The sequence below is a fragment of the Myodes glareolus genome, chromosome 5 (genome assembly GCF_982192425.1).
Source record: "Myodes glareolus chromosome 5, mMyoGla1.1, whole genome shotgun sequence".
Taxonomy (NCBI): Eukaryota; Metazoa; Chordata; class Mammalia; order Rodentia; family Cricetidae; genus Myodes; species Myodes glareolus.
Genome location: NC_142030.1, coordinates 90,026,387 through 90,045,905, shown reverse-complemented (window position 1 = coordinate 90,045,905; position 19,519 = coordinate 90,026,387). Strand labels below are relative to the sequence as shown.

Here is a 19,519-nt window from a genome sequence, read left to right as displayed (position 1 = left end):
GGGAATGAGGGTGGTAAGTGGTAGGGCCGGGTTTCTGCTGGGAAAAAAAATAACTTGGAACTTTTGATAGCCAGGCTATCAAAGCAGGGGAAAGGTCACGCATCCAGGGCACAGTCCTGCGGGAGATCAGTATCCCAAGGCTTGGCAGCCTGTTAGACTGAACAGAGATGGTTTCTTTGCCAACTCTGCAAAGACATAGTGAGGAAACAAAGCCAGAGAGCTCAGGCTTGCCCGACTCACCTTCTCCATTTATTTCCTTTCCGGGAAGGGAGAGCATGTGGGTGTGAGTCCACAGACAGGGGAAGCTGCTATTGGAGAACCCCTTCCCCACCCACTCTGTGTGTGAATTAGCACGTAGCTGGTTTGATATTAATCCACAAGCAGGCCCATAGAGTCAGCCAACCTGGTCAGGGGCCCAGTGAGTAGCAAGAGCACCGTGCTTTTTCCAGGAAAATGGCAGAGGTCATCCAATCAGTGTGCCTACTTTCGAGTTACCCTTGCCAGGGTTCTAGAAGTAAGTGGACTTTCAAACAAAGGCTGAAGGAGAGGCCGCAGGATTGTATTAACTGCAATCACACCTGAAGATACTAGCAGATTCAATTACTTTATTTGACACTGACCTCAAGATCAATTCAGGGCCCTTGAGAGATGAGGTTAACTTCCATTAGCAATGGGAATTCTTATTCACTGAGTAGTAGAACTGGTCTAAGCAACAGGTAGGGTGAATGTCATCTTTGTGACTTATTGAAATGGGCTGCATTCGAAATCCCACTCCAAACCTGGGGAGACTAAGCTATGCTGGCCACTTGCCCAGTCAGTGGCCAGGGAGTAGACCTGAAATAGACTCCCCTGGCTCTTATGTCTCCATTCTCAACTTCCATGCATGTCCCCCTCATTGTCTTTGGGGATGGGAACCTTAGAAAGCAGCAGTGTGATGTAAGCTAGAGATGGACCCCTGACTCCATTCCCACCTTAGTGAACTTTCGGTTTACCTAGTTGAAAAGAATGATGGTAATGGTTCTCATTTGGCCTCCAGTGTCTGCCAAGGTGGCAGGCAAGGATGGTTTAGACTAAGGAAAAGAACAGGGACATTTAATCTAATATATATATATATATTATATAATCTAATATATATATATTATATAATCTAATATATATATATATATATATAATCTCTCCTTCTCCCCCATCTCTCTCCCCTCCTCCCTCTCCTCTCCCCTCTCCATCTTTCTCTTTCTGAGACAGAATCTTACTCTGTAGTCCAGTCTAGCCTCATGGTTATCCTTCCGCCTCAGCCTTCCAAGAGCTAGGATTATAACATAATTCACCATGCTCAGCTCACTCTGCTAGTTTCTAAGACAAGAAAAACTGAATAACTTTTCCAAACTTACCAAGTTACTTGCAGAAAAGAATTACAAACCATATATTTCCCCTCTCAACCACAAACCCTATTGCAAAAATGTCATGAGGTCAGGAATGCTAGTGCGGACCTGGGAACCAGGGCTCTTGAGTCCTTGGTATCCCTTCTTACCAAAAGCTACAGGAACCAGTGCCAGACCCACAGAAGTGGTTCTTCCTCCTGGGGCTTGCTTTTGGCAGCACCAAGGCCTCCTCCACCCAAACCTTATCAGAGGCCAGGATGGACGCTTAATCTACAGCTGCCAGCACCTTGCCCAGACTCTCTTGGGAGGGACATTATCATCCCCAAACAGCTGACCACGCACAGGACTCTAGGCTGCCTTGGTTTCCCGAGTTGCAGGGAAGCTGAAAACCTAGTTTTAGATCCCAGGAAAAGCAACTACCTGTTACTCCATTCAGAGCCCCGAGACACCCAGCAGCTAGTGTGTGTTCTTGTTCCTACTGATACTGGTCAGATCCAAAAGAAGTACCACCTTCCTGGATCACAGAGCCCTCTTATATAAATGGACGGGCCATTATTAGCCTACCACGAACCAAAAGCAGCCCCAAGATCAATCTGCCATCCTGTGGTTTCCCTGACAAAGATGGGGTTGACCTGTCCTTTTGGACTCCAGACAACCTTCCCTAAATGTCATTAAGTCTTCCACTAAATGAGGAAATGTCCCTTAGGATTGGGGCCTTTTAGGAAACAAGAAGCTAGACGCAGACTTTGAATTGAATAGTGCAAAAGACTAGAACGCCACAGATGAGCAGACATTCCTGGATCCTAACCCTGTCCTTGCATCCGAACAGAGAGGAACAAACGGAAGGACCTCCCTGTGGCACTCCTGACATTAGCGGGTTCCAATATTCCATTCATGACACAGACACACTGACTGTCCCTGCCCAGGCCCTGACTCTCTTTCTCTCCTCACATGTAGGATAGAAGCACCCAGTTTCGCTGCCTATCTCTGACCAAGAACACTCAGGACAAGCTGCATGACTGTGTACAAAATTGTGGAGTAGGAAATGAGATGAGCATGCTTAAAAATTTAGAACAGCTCACTTTGGGCCAAGAAAAACACCCAATGTGGGTCAAAAATGTGCTTGTAGTCTTAGTGGGGAGCTGAGTCTTTATCAGAATTCTAGGAAAGACCCCCTCAAACCAAGCATGACGACTTACTATTCTTGCATAGATCCTCTCCATGAGGTCAAAAGTAGTTTGCAAGAGTAACACGCCATGGGTTCTCTCACTGTGGGCTCTCAGAATAACTGCTTCCCAGCTAACTTATACCAGTGGTGTTAAGCTGTGTGTGGTTCCCAGTACACAGATCCTGGGATCCAACTGTTCTTGTCTAACAAGGCAAGAATGGTAGTTCATAAATAACAGTCAAGGTGACAAGGGCATTACTAGGAATGGCAGACAGTCTTGCCTTAACCTGTGACAAGGGTTGTCCTCTGCTCATCACTGGAGTTCTGTGAGAAACAGTGTGTTTTATTTTTTAATAGTCATTCATGATATAGTCAGATCACCAGGCATCTGCAAGGGGATTGGTTCCAAGACCACTGCAGATACTCAAGACTCCTCTATAAAATAACTTAGCAGTTTTATCTGAGCATCCTCCCACATAGTTTAAATTAGAAAATTGTTTACAACGCCTAATACATTGGAAATAGTTACACTATACTGTTTCTGGGATGGCAAAGGAAATTCTGTACCTGTCAGGTAAAGATGCTGCCGCTGTGGGCCTAAGGCCACAGCATATGACTGGATGTGCTCAAATGGGGACCCTGCAGGCGACCTGTGGGGTGCCAGGAGGAACATCAGTGTTCTCACGTATGACTGCAGTCACATCACATGGACTGGTGTGTTTAGTGTGAGACAAATCAACATTTTGTTTTGGGGAACTTCCTGAATTGTTTTCCTGTATAATTTCCAGCCACGGTTGGCTGCTTCCACAGCCGTGGACACAGAAGGCCGGCTCCACAGACGAGCTGAATGACCACGGACAGAAGTATGGACGAGGCTGTCGAATGTTCAGACAGCATATTTTGAAGACTCGTGAGAATAGTCAGAAAAGTAGGGAGCTCCCTCCTGGAGTAGGGGGAGTGCACAGGAAGGCCATCACCACACACCTAGGTCATCTCCTGTAACATCTGCACGCTACAGATGCACCCAGGGCAACTGATGAATACCACAAAACACAAAGAGAGGGTTTGGATTTGAGAGGGAAATGCCCGTCGGCAGTATGGAAAGTTACCTTCTCTACACCACACGTAATCTGCTACATTTTATTAAAAACAAAAGTGTACATATGTCCATAAAGCTGTACAGTCTTCCATATAAAAACACTATCATACAATTAAGTAACCTTTGTCTTCTCTGTCAGAATAGCTTACAAACCTGCCACTATTACTTATTTTTACTTAATAAGAGAGACAGGCCTGCTCAACAGTCCAGCTCTGGGGTTTTTGTCATTTTTAAAGTGAACATCGACAAGAAAGAACAGATCTCAGCATGAGACCAGGTGGCTGCTTCTAAGAAGGCAGGGACCTGTTTGTGGACAAGACACGAGAACCATCTGCAGGAATTCACAGCTTTGTCACAACCCACAGCTTTCGGGTCTGTGGGCCCAGAGTTAACTTTAAAGCAAGAGATGAAGCCGCCTGGGAAGGCTGTGCAAAGCTGGGAGTGCCAGAGCAGGCTGGGCAGAGTGTTTGGTAAATAGCACCTTTGAGTAGAAACTGAGGAGTTAAGAAACCCAGGAAACGGGATGCCATGGCAATGGAGAGAAATGGGGCGGGGGGGGGGGGGGCCTCATTAAGGAGAAGGTGACCAGTGGGCTCTAACTCTGTCCTTCAGTTTGAGAGACTGGAGGCCTCCTGAGGCCCCTCAGCACTGTCACCGAACCTGAAGGAAAGCCATTTCTTCCCAGTGTTTTCCAAAATTTCCCCCGACCCAGAACAGTCAATATTGCACACATCTACAGACAAATTTGGATTTTACTGAGAGAGACAACCTCCCCCACAGGTGCTCTGAGCACCAAGGAGATAAAGCAGTGCCCAAACTGTGGCTTAGTGGCAGCCCTCCAAGAATACCAGGTAGTCCTGTAGGGCACAGGCACTCTCCGCAGCCCAGGAAGATGGCTCTCAGCAAGGCCCACCACCAGCGAGAACCCCTAGGAGAAGGGGAAAGGCAGGCCCCTAACACCCACCAGGGCACCAGGAGGGGCTGGGAGGCCCAGTCTCAGAGTTTCCTGGGACTATTGCACAGTGATTGCGAACTCCTGCCCTAGGAAATAGTGCCCTCCAGGACCCAACCACAAGAAAGAGGGGAAAGGAGGACGCAAGCGAGTCTTGAAGGAAAGGCCGTGAGAAAGGACCTGCAGCTCCCTGGAGCTTTGAACCACCTCTCAAAGGAATAATGGTAGCAGCATTCAGACTTTCACGTGGTTCCCAAAAGGAAGGTTTAGGAAAAAATCAGGGGGGAGGGAGCACTCTTTGGGTCCCAAAATTCCATTGCAAATCACCCCTAAATTATTCGCCATGCATGCATACGAAGCAGCGCAGTGCAGAGCGAAGGTTTTGTGCCCCCCTCTGTCTATACCCAAAGTCTTTGCGCACCTGCCTGGCATCCCACCCTCCAAAAATGGTCACAGATTCCTGGCTGGGAAACAACCTTTCCAGGCCCCTGAGGACAGAATCAGAAACAAGACAAGACTTCAAGAAAACCTGCTTAGAACAGAAGGAACAAGGAGAGGTCTTTCACTCTACCCAGGGTCTCAGCAGAAAAACAAAAGAAGATTAGGCAATGTAGTATTATTTAAGACCAGGCTTGAATGCCCCTGAGTAAGAGAGGAACCAGGTAGACAGGCATCCCAGCTGGGACGGTAACCCAGGGCAGAGCCTGACCCCTCTCATTCACAGTTGCTAACCTTGCTTGCTCCCTTTTACCACCTCCTGGGGGATCAGCCAAGAATCCCCTTTTACCTTGGCTATGCCAATCCCCAAACCACTCCCCTAGGCAAACACTGGCTCACAGATTCAATAACAGTTCTTTCCAAAGGCACCTGGGGAGGCCACTTCCAAGCAGCTCCCTTTAAGGATTTTTTTCTTTTAAAAAAAATCTTTTGGTTTTTTTTTTCTCCGCTTTTCTTAAAAAAAAAAATAACGTGTATAAATAGCTCTTCATTTAAAAATACAGTTCCCCAGGTTGAGGTATACGGTGGCCTGTTGTCACGGCAGCACTGAGTACAGTAGAGTGCCCGGGTAGGGTGGCTCCTCCTTAGCTCGACACAGCCATCACATAGTTCTTCGAGGGGCTGCTCCGGCCCAGCATCATTTGGTTCTTGCAAGTGAGGAGCCCATAGGAGGCAGCCACCGGGGCCTCCTCATACAGGACACAGATGGAACCATCCTCCCCGATGCGGTAGGACACTTCATAGGGATCAACCCACAGGGTCAGCTCACTGGGCAGCAGCCGGTGTAGCTGGGGCTGGCTGAGTCCAATCTGGCTGGCCACCTTGCTAATGATGGGGTCCATCTTGTGGTTGATGCGGATGCAGCGGTAGCCAGAGCCTTTGGATGGTTTCTCTGGAAACCAGTGGTGTTTGTAATGATCTGTAGAGGAAGAATGAGAGGAAGATGCCTGGTTAGAAAGCATTGTCTCTGATCTTTACCACAAGCAGAGGATGAGGGTAGAGGGCCCAGAGAAGGGGAAGGGCTCAGCGACAGTATTTCGGAGCCTCTCCTTAAACTCCCCCTGTCACTTAGAAAGACCCCTGGGCCCTTTCCAAGTGTGTGCACATCGAAAGGCAGCCAGAGCTTTCAGATAGGTGCTCTCCTGGTGGTCAGGGATATTTTTGGCACAATCCAGCTTAAGGAAGGAAGGGCTAGTATGAACAGGCAGGGCCTCTTAAGACCTAGATACTGAAATTTCAAAGTCCAGTAAGCGGCCAACATTTTTGGGTGTCCAGCAAGCCACCAGGTCTTCCATCCCTCCCCCAGCAGAAGAGTTATGAGACCTTTCACAAAGGTAAGGGAAGAAAAACGGTTTTGTTTTGATGAAACAGCTGTTGGTTCTCAGATCTGTGCCAACATGTTGAGAGACGGCTATCGCTGCCCAAGGCAACCAACCAGCTGTAACAGCTGGGGACAGAGGCGAAAGGGCTGCTTATCACTCCTCCACCGCCTTGCCTCACACCCTGCCTTCATAACACCCCCCCACACACACACACACCCAGCAGGCTAGGCTACTGGGCTCTTTTCTGTACTACAATAGGTGGCAGATGGCAAAGAGGGACCAAAAGAAAAAAATACAAAGGGGGCCCAGATTACAACTTCCAACGGGTAAACAAGCGGCAGAACGGTCCCGCACAATAGTAGGCACAGGGCTACAACAACAGTGACTCGGAATCGAGTTGTTGAAAGTTCAGTTGCGCATAAAGTCGTACAGCTTGGCCGGATTCGTGACCCTCGAGGGTCTGGGGGTCTCCAAGATCCAGAGAAAGAGGTGAGTTCGGACTCTGAGCGCAGACACTGACTGGCTTTTCCCATGGTGTTCTTAAGGCCTCGGAATGTACTCAAGGAAGAGGGTCAGTACCCCGGGAGCGAGGCGGGGACTGGAGGGCGGGGAGGCGGAGACCTAAACCAAGGGACGGAGGGACCACAGGCGTCCTCGGAGATTAAGGTTTCTGAGGCCCGGAGCTGCTCGCGTAGGGGGTCTCCGTCCCAGAAACAGCGGGGAAAGACATCCCAGGCAAGGAGGTGGCTTTGGGACCCCGACGAGTGCTCACCGGTCAATGCATCCTGGAGCGCCCTGCTGAACACCTTGAGTCTCTGCTCGCTCACGCAGCCCCGCGTCCTCAGGAGACTGGAGAGGAAGCCGACGGCGGCGGCGATCTCGGGGAGCATATCGGTCCTCTTCCCGTGGCTCATGTCGGGCGGCTGAGGAAGTAGCTGTATTATTAAGACAAGGGTGGTCCGGCTGCCGCTCGGGCTCTGCCCGGACTTTCCCCGGGCTGCGCCTTTCATACCGCTCGCGGAGGCGGGGAGCCGCAGGAGGCGCCCATTGGCCGAGGCTGGCTGATGGGGGCGCGTTCTCCCGCTGCCCCGCCTCCCTCTCCTCCGCCCTCGCTCGCCCCCGCCCTCCCGCTGGCCTGCCCGCCCGAGCCTCCCGGGCGCTGAGGTCATCGCTCACTGACGTCAGTATTGGGAACCAGCGCAGGACTCCGGAGCGGTGGGAGGCGGGCGGGAGAGGACCTAGGACTGGGAAAAGGAAGCGCACTACATCGGGCATGCCCGGACGTCGCCTCTGCATAGTGCCAAGGCAGCGGTTGCCTGCCACCTCCTCCAGGGTGCCCTCGCCGATGCTACTTCTCCCACGCTTCCAGATACAGACACCCTGGCGCCTGGTCATCTCGGCCACTCTTCTCCCAACTGGTCGAAACCGTCTCCTCATGTTTTCGGCAATGGGGATTTGTATTCTATTTGCTTCCATAATAATTTCACCTCTCCCCAAGAATTCTTCTCTTCCTCTTCAGCAATTGCCTAAAAGCAATCAACTCTCACTGTTCAATGTCGTGGTGGGAAGAATGTTGAGGAGAGACTTTTCTATCCCAAGTTCTCACTTTCCTTTAAATGCCTTTTTCAAGAGAGAGAGAGAGAGAGAGAGAGAGAGAGAGTCTGGTGTGAACTATTTTCCAACTCCCTGCTCCTCCCTCTTCACTGGTTATCTTCCTTCCTCTTTGTGGACTGAGACTTGTAAACACTGGCTCCCCAGGAGAAAGGCTTCGGAGCTGGCTTGTCTACACTCAGGGCCTGAAGGACTGGTTCCAGGAAGCTAGGCAGACTACTGAATGGACACCTCTGAGCCCAGCGCAGGGTCTGGCCTGCAACAAGCCCGTGTTTGTTAAATGAACCTTGGCTTGTGTAAAATCTGGGTTTGTTTTTCATTTCTGAGTTCTAAGCCACCTTCAGAAGCAGTGTCCTGCCAGAGACACCAGCCTCCCTGCCTGGGCCCTCTGTGCCGGTTCCCTCCGGAGTCCCACTTCCCTTTTATGTCCACTCTCTATCCGCAGCTGTCCCTTTTGCTGTTTATTTTTCTTTAGTGATTTCCACATCAGTACTTCGGTCCTCTTCATGCTCCGTACTTCCCTGTGGATGTCTAGAGCCTCCTCTAAAGTCACCTCCCTCCTTGGTCCCCTCTGTCCCTGAAAGCTACTCATGGCTGCCCCTAAAACACAGAGACCCTCCTTTAGCTTCCCCCCGACCTAGTCCCAAGACTGATGACTTCTTACCTAGATAATCGTGGTGGGTTTTTTTCCAGTTCCACCCAAATGACCTTCCTGGTCCTTTTCCTAAGGTATCTGAGCTGCTTGCTCTTCCCTGGCTCAGAACATGAGACCACTCCTCCACTTGCTAGACTGGACTCTGACAGCTAAGGCATCCCATCATTTTGGACGACCTACCTTTGCAGGTTTCTACCACTTTGTGCTATAGGGTCCCTTTTCTCACTGTCCCCTAAATAACATGACAGCTCTGCCATCATAGTCCTACAACAGTTTTCTCATTATTCATAGCTGCGTCCCATGGTCCTCCCCTCACACATCCCTAGCCCTTTTGCACCATGGTTTGTATCTTTAACCTCACTACTGCTTGGCCACCAGGCCATACTCCCCAGATTCCTGAAACGTCATCTTGAAAATACAGGCTGACCATCCTCCCAATGCTAAACTGATGTTGCTCAGACAGTCCCTTAGCTCATCTCAAACTGGGAAGCCTCCTGCCTCAGCCTCACAAGCAAGATCCCCCCCTCGCTGGCCCAACGCCAGTGTCCTAGTTCCTTGGAAGCAGGCTACTGTGTTTGTACGCTTCCCATTTACGGGATAGCTCACACTTCGTATGTCCTTCCCTTCTGTTTCATCGGGTGAATCAAGTGCCTGGGACTCTAGTGCTTTGGCATTAAACATATCCCGTGGAGAGTTTCTTCAGTGCTCCTCAGGGTCTGGGTATGCATGGAGGAGATAATTACTTCTACTTAATGAGGGGAATTATTAGTTTTTTAACTAGGAACCGGGATGACCTTGGGAAAAGATAACCTAGATGCACTGAACCAAAGAGGCCAGGTGTCACTGACCAAGGCTAGCCAGCAAGGAAGTCAGCAGAATAGGTCAAAAGCACACAGGCCGGTCCTGTCTTGCCCAGTGCCTGCATCTGACATTCTTACCAGCGCCTGTCAGTGCCTTTGGCTTGGGTCTGGTGTTCTGACATCCTATGAGCAAATTGGTGAACAAAGCTCTCTGCAAACCGAAGCACCAACTTTGTGTTTTTTTTTTTTGTTTTGTTTTTGTTTTTTAGGAAACCAAACTGGCCCTTCTGTAAATGTTCACATCTCCCTGCAGGCTATGCAGTAGAGCCAGGACAGGGCATAACTTGCAGGCTACAAACGGGGCGCTCTCTTCATTAGATCCCCCAGTTCCTGGGCTGCTGCTCTGGCCACAGGCCCACAGAGCAATCAATCAGTCTTGACAGTGATGCTATGATTGTAGATTAAGAGCCCAGATATGAGGATAGGAGGTGGGAAGGAAAGGCAGCCCCAATCCTAAAATCAGTTCTAAGGCTAGGTATGGTAGCAAACACCTTTAATCACAGTACTCAGAGAGGCAGAAGCCAGCCTGGTCTACCTATGGAGTTCCAAGTCAGTCAGAGATACACAGTGAAACCCTGTTGCAAAGTAAACAAACAATTCTAGAAACTAAATCCCGACTTGGGGACAATGGTGCTGCATACTGCTCTCTAGGTGTTTCTGTGGAGATGCCACAGCATTTTGGAGTCTATCCTGGCTGTAGTGGATAGTGCTCTGCAAGAACCAACAGGCAGAGCCAGGCTGTGGTGGCGCACGCCTTTAATCCCAGCACTCAGGAAGCAGAGGCAGGGGGATCTCTGTGAGTTCAAGGCCAGTCTGGTCTACAGGCTCCAAAGCTACAGAGAAACCCTGTTTTGAAAAAAAAAAAAAAAAGAACTAACAGGCAGACCCCTCCTTTCCTGTCTTCTCTTTGTACTCCTAGGTCTATAAAGGAGCTAATTTATCTCACAGTCAATGTTCCTAGGTCACTTTACAGAAGCATAGTCCCCAAATAAGGATTTAGGTTCTAGAATTATTTGTTGCTTGTTTTGAAACAGTGTAGCTCTGGCTGGCCTCTGCCTCTCTGAGTACTGGAATTAAAGGTGTTTGCTATCATAGCCAGCCTTAGGATTGATTTCTGATAACACTGAACATGTTACATCAGTCCTGATTTTGTTTTAAATTCATTTAAAAGCTGAGCGGTGGTGGCGCACGCCTTTAATCCCAGCACTCATGAGACAGAGACAGGAGGATTTTTGTGAGTTTGAGGCCAGCCTGGTCTACAAGAGCTAGTTCCAAGACAGGTTTCAAAGCTACAGAGAAACCCTGTCTTGAAAAAACAAAAAGAAAAAAAAATCATTTAAACTGCCCTTAAGTTGTTGATAGCACCCGGCGTGATGATGTGCACCTTCAGTTGGAGCACTGGGGAAGCAGAGGTAGATCTCTGTGAGTTCAAAGTCAGCCTGTTATACATAGAAAGTTCTAGACCACCTAGGGCTACATAGTGAGATCTGATCTCAAATAACATCAATGAAAACAAAACAAAGGAGAAAAGTCACCTAAGCTGATGGGAGCTTTTAGAAGCTTCCTTTTCCCACCACCCACTGCCTCCTCTCCGTGGAATGTTTGGGACATCAGGAAAAGGAGAATGACCCCCCCTCTCCCTTCGGCCATTCTTGCTCCTCTTCTTCCTCATTCTTTCATTTCTTCTTCTACCTCCATCCCTGGGTTGGATAGTGAACGTAAGTGCTGACACACCGTGTGAACCGTGACTCCACAGACACACTCACCGGTGCCGTGGTGATAGCAGAGGTGGGGATGGCTTTAGTCTATGCTTTATCTGCCCCAGAAACTGCAGTGCCCTGTGACCCCAGACCTGCTTTTCCTCTGGTCTTGGTTGGCCATTCCATCCATTAGTCTGGCCTACCTCTGTGGCCCCTTGGGGAATGACGTGGCTTTCCAAACTGCCCTGCTTAGAACAACCCAAGGACTGGGTCCTTCTGTCCTGACCTTGTCTACGGGGATATCACACAGGCCTTGTTCTCTCTCTCTCCAGTTAGGAGTCACTAGATAGTGGTATGTACTTCTGTGGGGACCTTGGGGACTTGGCTTGGTTGCCAAGGTTACCTCTCAGTTCTGACCACATGTGGAAACCTGAGGCAAGCTTGGTGGCTCTGCTGGCAGAGGCCGGCCTGAACTATTCTGGGAGAATGACTTCAGCTCCCTCCCACACGGTACTGAGTGTGATTCTGTTAGTCTCTATGTGTATCAGTGTGGGTAGGAGGGTGGTGTATATTTTTGAGTGAGTGTACGTACTGAAGTGTGTGCGTGAGGGAGTACGGAGTTACTGTGTCCTGGTGTCCTGTGAAGCCTGCTTTCTGAGAGGGACAGGCCTTGGGGTCGGGATGCTGTTTGTCTGTGTGTAGCTGCTGCAGATGCTCATGTGATCTTTGCTCTTTTCCTGACACTGACATCGCTAGCACCTTACTGTGCTGCCCAGAGCTGATAAGACCCATCCTCAGGCTGGGCCAGCCTCTCTTCACCCCTCCCTAAGCAGACCAGAAACACTGCTGAATCCTTCCACACCTCTCTGCCAGGGCGCTCCTCTAAGACTTCCCTCCGGCTTCTCTTCTCACAAAGCTGTGCCCAAGGTCACCAGGCTGGGAGTTATTCTTGACATTCAGAAACAGAAATTAGGAACAGAAGAAAATATCCTTGTCACCAAAGTCTGCTCACGAGGATACAGAACTGAGGAGGGGAGCTGTACTTGAAACTTCAACCTTTCAACCTCTCCCCCGACCCAAAAGCGAACTGAGAGTGGGGACAGACAGATAGTTCATGGAGAGTGAGGGGTGAGAGCGAGAAGAACATGGAAGGACTAAAGGAAGGCGAGGGGAAGTGCAAACAAAGAAAGGGCCTTCTCTCTCGGGGGCTATAGCACATTTAAACCCCGGAGAAGCGGTTTTGGCAAGCTGTTGGGGTCTAGAGGAGAGCCTGGAAGCTAGGAAGTAACCCGTTCCCTCATTTGTTCTGAAGACAGGCCGAGAAGGACCCGCCTATACAAGAATGCTTAAGCCTGGCATCTTCAAAAAAGGAAAGCCAGTGTCCGGGGTGTGTGGAAGAAGATGCCTGCTCCTGCCAGGACTCAGACTTTCCCAGAACAGGGCACCTGTACAAAAGGGATGAAACTCAGCCACAGGAAACGGCCAGGTGAAGGTTACAGGTTCGTCTTCAAAGTGACCAAAAGGCTGGGAAGTGTCAGTCTGAGCTGCTGCCCAGAGGGTTTTCAAGCCCTGAGTGAAAAAAAGGAATGGCAGGTGCAGACTCTGTTACTGTCCCAGCCCGGAACCTTGCTGAGATGTGGGCAAAAATGTGTGTCCACAGAGGCCATGACTCTTTACAGTGTGGTCCCAAGCGGCCCAGCCTGTCTACTGAAGCCATCCATGAGTTCACATGCATAGACAAGAAGCCAACCCGAGTGCCAACCCTCAGCCAGGGCCCACTGTTTCTGTGACAAGGAGTATCCTCAGTCTCCCTTTCAGTCTATCTGTCACCTTTAAAACGGGGGTACTGGGTTACTAGTTAGATCCGAGCTGGTATACAGAGAGCACCTAGCACAGGACTTCAGTATTATGGGTGCTCAATAAACCGAAGTTCTCGTTAGTATGGACTTTCATAAAATACTTCTAGAAATTACACAACTATTTTTCCTTTCTCGGGTGAAAGGGAGGTCTTAAAATGTGGGGGAAATGGTCAGTGTCATACAACTGGTCGTTGTCAGGGTTGGTACTCGGGCTTCATTCTCCAATCCTAGTCAGGACTCTTCATTAGGCCCGATGCCCTCCTTGTGGCACTGGCCCCATTCATTCATTCATTCATTGACTTGAGGTATATTTATTGGGGATCCTTGGGTTTCAGACTCTGGAAATCCAGTGTGGGGTCTGAGAGGTCACTCTCAGCATTCGGGGTATCCCCCTGAGGTGGGTGCTGGAAGCTGAGTGCAAGAGATGATCTCTTGATAGTGTGGGGTCAGGGGAACTGGGAAGCCAGGAGCAGAATGCATTCAGTGTCTTTGGGGAATGTCTGTGGGTTTCCTTGGGCTCTTCCAGGAGTTTGATGGTGAAAAGACTGTGAGCCTCATGGGGGCTAGATCTTCATTCCAGAACAAGGAGAGGACGCGAGGCCAGCCCTGTGAGACAACAAGCCAAAGTGAACCCCAGAGAACAACGGGCAGTTCCACCTACAGTGACAAAAACAGTTCTGCCAGCAGAACCTGTGGTGACAGAAACCCAGTCTCCCGTAGAGACGACGCTCAGATGGCAGCCAGTCTGCCTAATGCCAGGAGGAGAGTGTATTTGGAGGGACTGAGGGTTTAGGAAAAGTTTCTCCTTCAAGAAAACAGAGGGGCGGGGGAGGGTGGAAATCTGACTGGAGTGCATGTGCACAGTGGCCCAGGACAAGAGCCCCTGCCCTTTAGACAGCATCCAGCAAACCACAAGGACAGACGGGTTGAGTCTCAACCAGACCCCAAAGGTAGAAAAACCAGGATTGCGAGGTAAAAACCCAGAGTGTTAGGGCAGCAAATAGACAACTTTAGAGTCCTGGGGTGGAGCACAGCTGTAGAGTGCTTGCCTGGCAGGCAGGAAGCCCCAGGTTCATCCCCAGCGCTGCAGGGCTGTGGTAATAACCAGGTGCGGTAATGTGTATCTATAATCTTGGAAGGCAGAGACATAAGAGGATCAGACATTTGGGGTCATGTTCCGCTTACAAAGCAGGTTCAAGGCCAACCTGGGATACAAGAAAGTCAGTATCAAAGCAAAAATAAAAACAAAGCTCTCCAGGAATAGCCACTTTTACTGTGGGGGTGGGGCAGCCACAGTCTTGATGACTGCCGGGTGACCTCTGCGTATTAAAACTCCTCCAACAGCCTATCTGTGACCTTCCAACTTGTTCCCACCCCCAGTACTGCATGGTATTGACTCTTACGACCCCTAGCTCCACTACTGGAAGAGACTAGAAAGAGTCTCTGAAAGCCAGGCAGTGGTGGCACACGCCTTTAATCTCAGCAGAGGCAGGCGGATCTCTGTGAGTTCAAGGCCAGCCTGGTCTACAAGAGCTAATTCCAGGACAGACTCCAAAGCTACAGAGAAACCCTGTCTTGGGGTGTCACGAACTCATCCATATTGTCACTAAGTGCTAGGCCCTACAAACTGACTGTATCACCCCACCCCCACCCCAGAAGCATCTGTTGCCCTGGGGACTACTCCTCAACTGTTATGTCCTACTGACTCACTAGTGTCTAGGGAGAAGGAACATTCTGGTCCTGTAGTAGGCAGGGGAAAGGAAGACAGGCTTGGAGTGGGGGTGGTGAACAAGACATGAGCAGGAACTGGGGAGAGACAGGGACAGATGGCCAGACCAGTACCAGCTGGGAAAGTCCTAGGGGTATGTTTTTCCTCCTGTGGCTTCCTAGGTGTATCTAGGAACAAAAGGGGGAAACTGTCTGCTAAACGCCTGTTATCCTAGGAAGCTCAAGAATGTGATCTCCCACACCTCCTCCTCATGGGCCTTCTGCAGTGGTCTTAAGAAGGTGTGACTGCAGGCACTGGAAACTCAGTAGGGAACACATGGACTTGGGACGGCAGCAGATCTGAAGCTGAATTTATTGCCCCTTTGCAAACTTAGAGGACAGACCCCTTATAAAGCCCTCTCCTCCTTCCTGGGGGCCCAGGACAGACCCACTTTAACTCTAGAGAGAAAACAAGAGGAGAGGCCCTAAGGCTGGGGAAGTGACCCCAGATGTTGCTTGGCTCGGCCTCCTGGGGCCTGAGTGTCTAGGACAGGCAGCTGTTGTGGTAGGGGCAAAGGGTGCAGGAACCGGTTCCTGAAAGGACTACACCAGGAGGAACTGAAGACGGGATCTGTTATGGCAGCTTCTCCCCTTCAGCCTCCTGGCTCTGGGCCGAGGTGTTTCTTTACTGCACCCCAGGCTCAGGGCCAGGGAAGGCCAAGCACCTGATCCATGTGGGTCAGAGGAAGGAGCCCAGACACAGGGAGAGATAGCTGGACTGCCAGTCTCCGCCCCGCACCTCAGTCTGCTTATCTGTAAGGAGAGAGTATTGGGCCAGGAGATCTGCCCTGGCTCAGCTTTAATCTGCCATCTGTGGTCCACACTGACCATGCCTGGGCCCCAGGAGAATATGAGATCCCCTGTTATAGAGACAGAAATCTCCCCATTAGGACAGATACTTCGCAGGCCACTTCCTGGGCCGATCTCTCATATCCAGTTAAAGGTTCGGTCTCTGCAGACATCCACTGAGGGATTCCTGTGGGAAGCACTCCCCTGTCTACACTTCTCTGGCAGCATTCATAAACCACCAGTCTAGCCTGTCTCTTTTCTGTTCGAATCCTTTCACGGTCTCCTCTAAGAGTATAATGTTTAGTTCTTAGTTTTGCCTTTAAGGCCTTTCTAGGCTGGCCCAGGGTATGTTTTCAAATATACCCTTTGCACCTTGATAGCGCTGTTCTCTCATTCACGCCCTTCATCCTGTCTGGAAGAGCGATCAAAGGCAGAGAGAATTCATCTACCACCTTCCCAGCCCCTCCACTGAGAATCAGGCTACCGGTGTGTCTCTAGATTAAAATAGGCTGTTGGAGCCGGGTGGTGGTGGCGCACGCCTTTAATCCCAGCACTTGGGAGGCAGAGGTAGGGGCTCTCTATGAGTTCAAGGCCAGCCTGGTCTGCAAGGGGTAGTTCCAGGACAGACTCCAAAGTTACGGAGAAACACTGTCTCCCAAAACCAAAATAAATAGATGATAGATAGATAGATAGATAGATAGATAGATAGATAGATAGATAGGCAGGCAGGCAGGCAGCCGGTGTTGTTTGCTCTGTCCATCTTGTTTTGATGATTGTTGTCCCTGATGGGCCAGAAAGTGGTTTGTGAAAGGACTTGTGATTCATTGGCTCCATCGTGGAGAGTAGTGCACATGCCGAGGAGCCACACTGCTGGGTCCAAGTCCTAGCTCCATACTCTCAAGCAAGTTATCAAGGCTTCCAGTGTGCTTATCGGCTAAATGGGGCTAGTAACAGCTGCTCTTCCTTCAGCCTTGTCAGAGGACGAGTGAGCCTACAGCGCCTAGAATACTGCCTTCCCCATAATAATCAGGGCATGCCACTGGCACTTTTTAAATAGCTTAAGGAATTTTATTTATTATTTATTTATCTGTAAGGGGGCTGTGTGTCTATGCCACTGTTAGCACTTTTTGTAATTTGGTTGTTGAGGAAGGGTCAGGACATGCTAGCCATTAATACTTTTATTATTTACTTATCTACTTATTTATTTCATTTAGACAAGGCTCATGTCGTCTAAGCTGGCTTCAAACTTTCCACGCGACTGAGGATGAGCTCCTCCCACCTTGCCTCTTAAGTGCTGCAATTACGGGCATTCATCACCATGACCAGCTTGTGCAGTACTGGGGATCAAACCCACGGCTCCTGAAGACGAGGCAAGCGCTCTTCCACATGCTGACCTTCAGCCCTTTGCTTATGGAGAAAGGGTCCCACCTTGTGTCCTAGTCTGATTTTGAACTCCAAACGAAGAAACTCTCCTCCTAAACCTGGCTGCCAGGCTAGGGGATGGCGAGGGATGGGATGTTGATCTTCCTGCATAGTGCTGCTTACTGACACCCCACCGGCAATGCATCTCTTTCTAGAAACTTCTGTTCCCAGGTGCTGAGGTAGACGTGGGAGCCAACACTCCAGCTGTGGTTTGTCCTTTGCTGCCTCTAAGACCCTGGAACAGCTTAAAGTACTGAATCACGTGGAAACAAGGAATAATGTCAGTGTGTGTTTATATTATGTTAAATATTAGAAATTAATAATGACAAAGAGAGAGAGAGGATAATATGTGTTAAATCCCTAAATCTATCTCTCGCAGCATCCCGGAAACCAAGACAAAGGAGAAATCAATGCATTCTATAGCCTTATTGCAAAGCATAAGAAAACACTCAAATTAGTCTGCTAAAATACCCAGAACAAGGCTGAAGCTCAAAAATGCTGGTTGTTTTTCCAGAGGACCCGAGTTCACTTCCCAGTCCCCTTGTTGGGTGGTTTATAGTCTATAACTTCAGCTCTAGGGGATGCCTCACTGAGCATCTGCACACACACACCCTAAAATTAAAAACAAATTTTTTAAAATACTCAGGTCAGGGCTATGGTTCAGTGAAGTAAAGGTGTTTGCCACCACACATGATACACTGAGCTCTGTACCTGGGACCCACATGGGAGAAGGCAATACCTCACTCTTGCAGGTTTTTCTCAGACCGGCACACATGTGCCACGACTTGCACGTACCCCCCACTGCACACACAATAAATTAAAAATAAATGTAATTTTAAAAAAGAAAATAAAGAAATTGTGTGCAACCCTCCGCCTCGTTGCAACATCAGAGCCAAGGAATCTAAAGTTAGCCTCAGTTGGCTTTTAACATCATCCTCAATTCGGCTCTCACCACTAATGAGGGTCCATGATGATGTCAGGAGGAACTGGAATCAGGTAATGGCTGGGATAATAAACAAACATCATCTCTGAGGGTTTTTTTCTAGCACAGAGTTTCCTTCCCTCATTCTTGCCTCAGGAACTTTTCTGAGTCAGGGATGGGCCCTGTTGAGGCAGAAACAGCCTGGTGCCCCAGTTGTTCACCGCTTTCTTCTTGCAAGAGAATGGGGCAGAGCAAGAGGAAACCCATAGCCAAGTTGAATGGACAGAGGGGGCACTTGATTGGCATGTAGCATGTTTCCACTGAGCCTCCAGATCAGAAGTGGTGTGATGATCCTGATGGGAGCGAGGAAGCTCCTAGAAAGAGAATCACTTCCTGCCCAGCTTCTGACTCCAGAGGGAAGTCGACCGTCAGCAAGTGCACTGCCTAGTTCTGTGTCAACCTGACACAAGCTAGTCATCCAAAAGGAGGGGACCTCAATTGAGAAAATGTCTCCATAAGATCTGACTGTAGGGCATTTCCTTAATTAGTGGTTGATGTGGAAGAGCCCAGCCCACTGTGGATGGTGCAATCCCTGGGCTGGTGGTCCTGGGTTGTATAGAAAAGTAAACTGAGCCAGACGGTGGTGGTGCACACCTTTAATCCCAGCACTAGGGAGGCAGAGGCGGGTGGATCTCTGTGAGTCCGAGGCCAGCCTGGTCTACAGAGCAAGTTCCAGGACAGTAAGACCTACACAAAGAAACCGTCTTGAAAAAAAAAGAAGAAGAAGAAAGAAAAGAAGTAAGGAAGGAAGAAAGGAAGAATGAAAGGAAGAAAGCAGGCTGAAGGAGCCATGATAAACAAGCCGGTAAGCAGCACCTCTCCATGGCCTGCTTGAGTTTTTGTCCTGACCTCCTTCAGTGATGGACTAGGATCTGGAAGTATAAGTCCAAACCCATTTCCTCCCCAAACTGCTTTGGTTATTATGGGTTTTTTTTTCATTACAGCAATAGAAACCCTAACTAAGACAGCAAGCACCTGCAGGCTAAAGACCACATCCATTCCTAGCACACACTGCAGCCTGGCAGCTTGTGTAGGAGAGCTCTTTGCCTAGGACCTGACCCCTTGCAACATTGGACCATCGCAATGAATGAGACTTGGAGCCATGTATCCGGGTCGTACACTGAATTACTGAGCAGATGAAAGCGAGAGGCATCTGGACTTTACCCAGCTTGTGCATCAAGGGGGGAGAAGGAAGTTTGGGGAATGCAAGCGACCAGCAGCACGCCATTTCCTAGCTGTTTTTCTGAATCAGCCCCTGTGCGCATCCATGCCTTCAGCAAAGTAGCTGTGTTCTGATGTGGGATAGCCAGGTATCCAGGTGTCCAGATACAGGGATGCGCTCCTGGGAGCACGGCAGGCGAGAAGCTGAGGTAGAAAGATCAAGAATTTGAGGGGAGGTTGGTGAGACCCGGTCTCAAAAGGGGGCAAGTGTTTATATGCTCATATGTAGAAA

At 49.6% G+C, this 19,519-nt stretch overlaps 1 protein-coding gene and 1 long non-coding RNA gene across 2 annotated transcripts; one reads left to right on the top strand and one right to left on the bottom strand.

Moving 5' to 3' along the window:
- Positions 1-3,676: 3,676 nt before the first annotated feature.
- Btg2 (BTG anti-proliferation factor 2) lies at positions 3,677-7,415 on the bottom strand. Its single transcript, XM_048430790.3, has 2 exons — positions 7,194-7,415; positions 3,677-6,018 (listed from the first exon to the last, which is right to left on the bottom strand). The coding sequence occupies exons 1-2, from the start codon at positions 7,333-7,335 to the stop codon at positions 5,684-5,686; spliced, it is 477 nt and encodes a 158-aa protein (XP_048286747.1). The 5' UTR covers positions 7,336-7,415; the 3' UTR covers positions 3,677-5,683.
- LOC125398174 (uncharacterized) lies at positions 6,566-17,889 on the top strand. The gene is made up of 3 exons (XR_007231316.3): positions 6,566-6,910; positions 12,560-12,746; positions 16,877-17,889. It is a non-coding gene; the product is annotated as an uncharacterized LOC125398174 (long non-coding RNA).
- The last annotated feature ends 1,630 nt before the right edge of the window (positions 17,890-19,519 follow it).

Bases quoted from the DNA above. Each gene is read 5' to 3' on its own strand.
- Btg2 (XM_048430790.3), bottom strand. From the start codon at position 7,335: ATGAGCCACGGGAAGAGGACCGATATGCTCCCCGAGATCGCCGCCGCC. The intron at 6,019-7,193 runs GTGAGCACTCGT...CTTCCTCTACAG, and splicing joins GCTCCAGGATGCATTGACCG to ATCATTACAAACACCACTGG.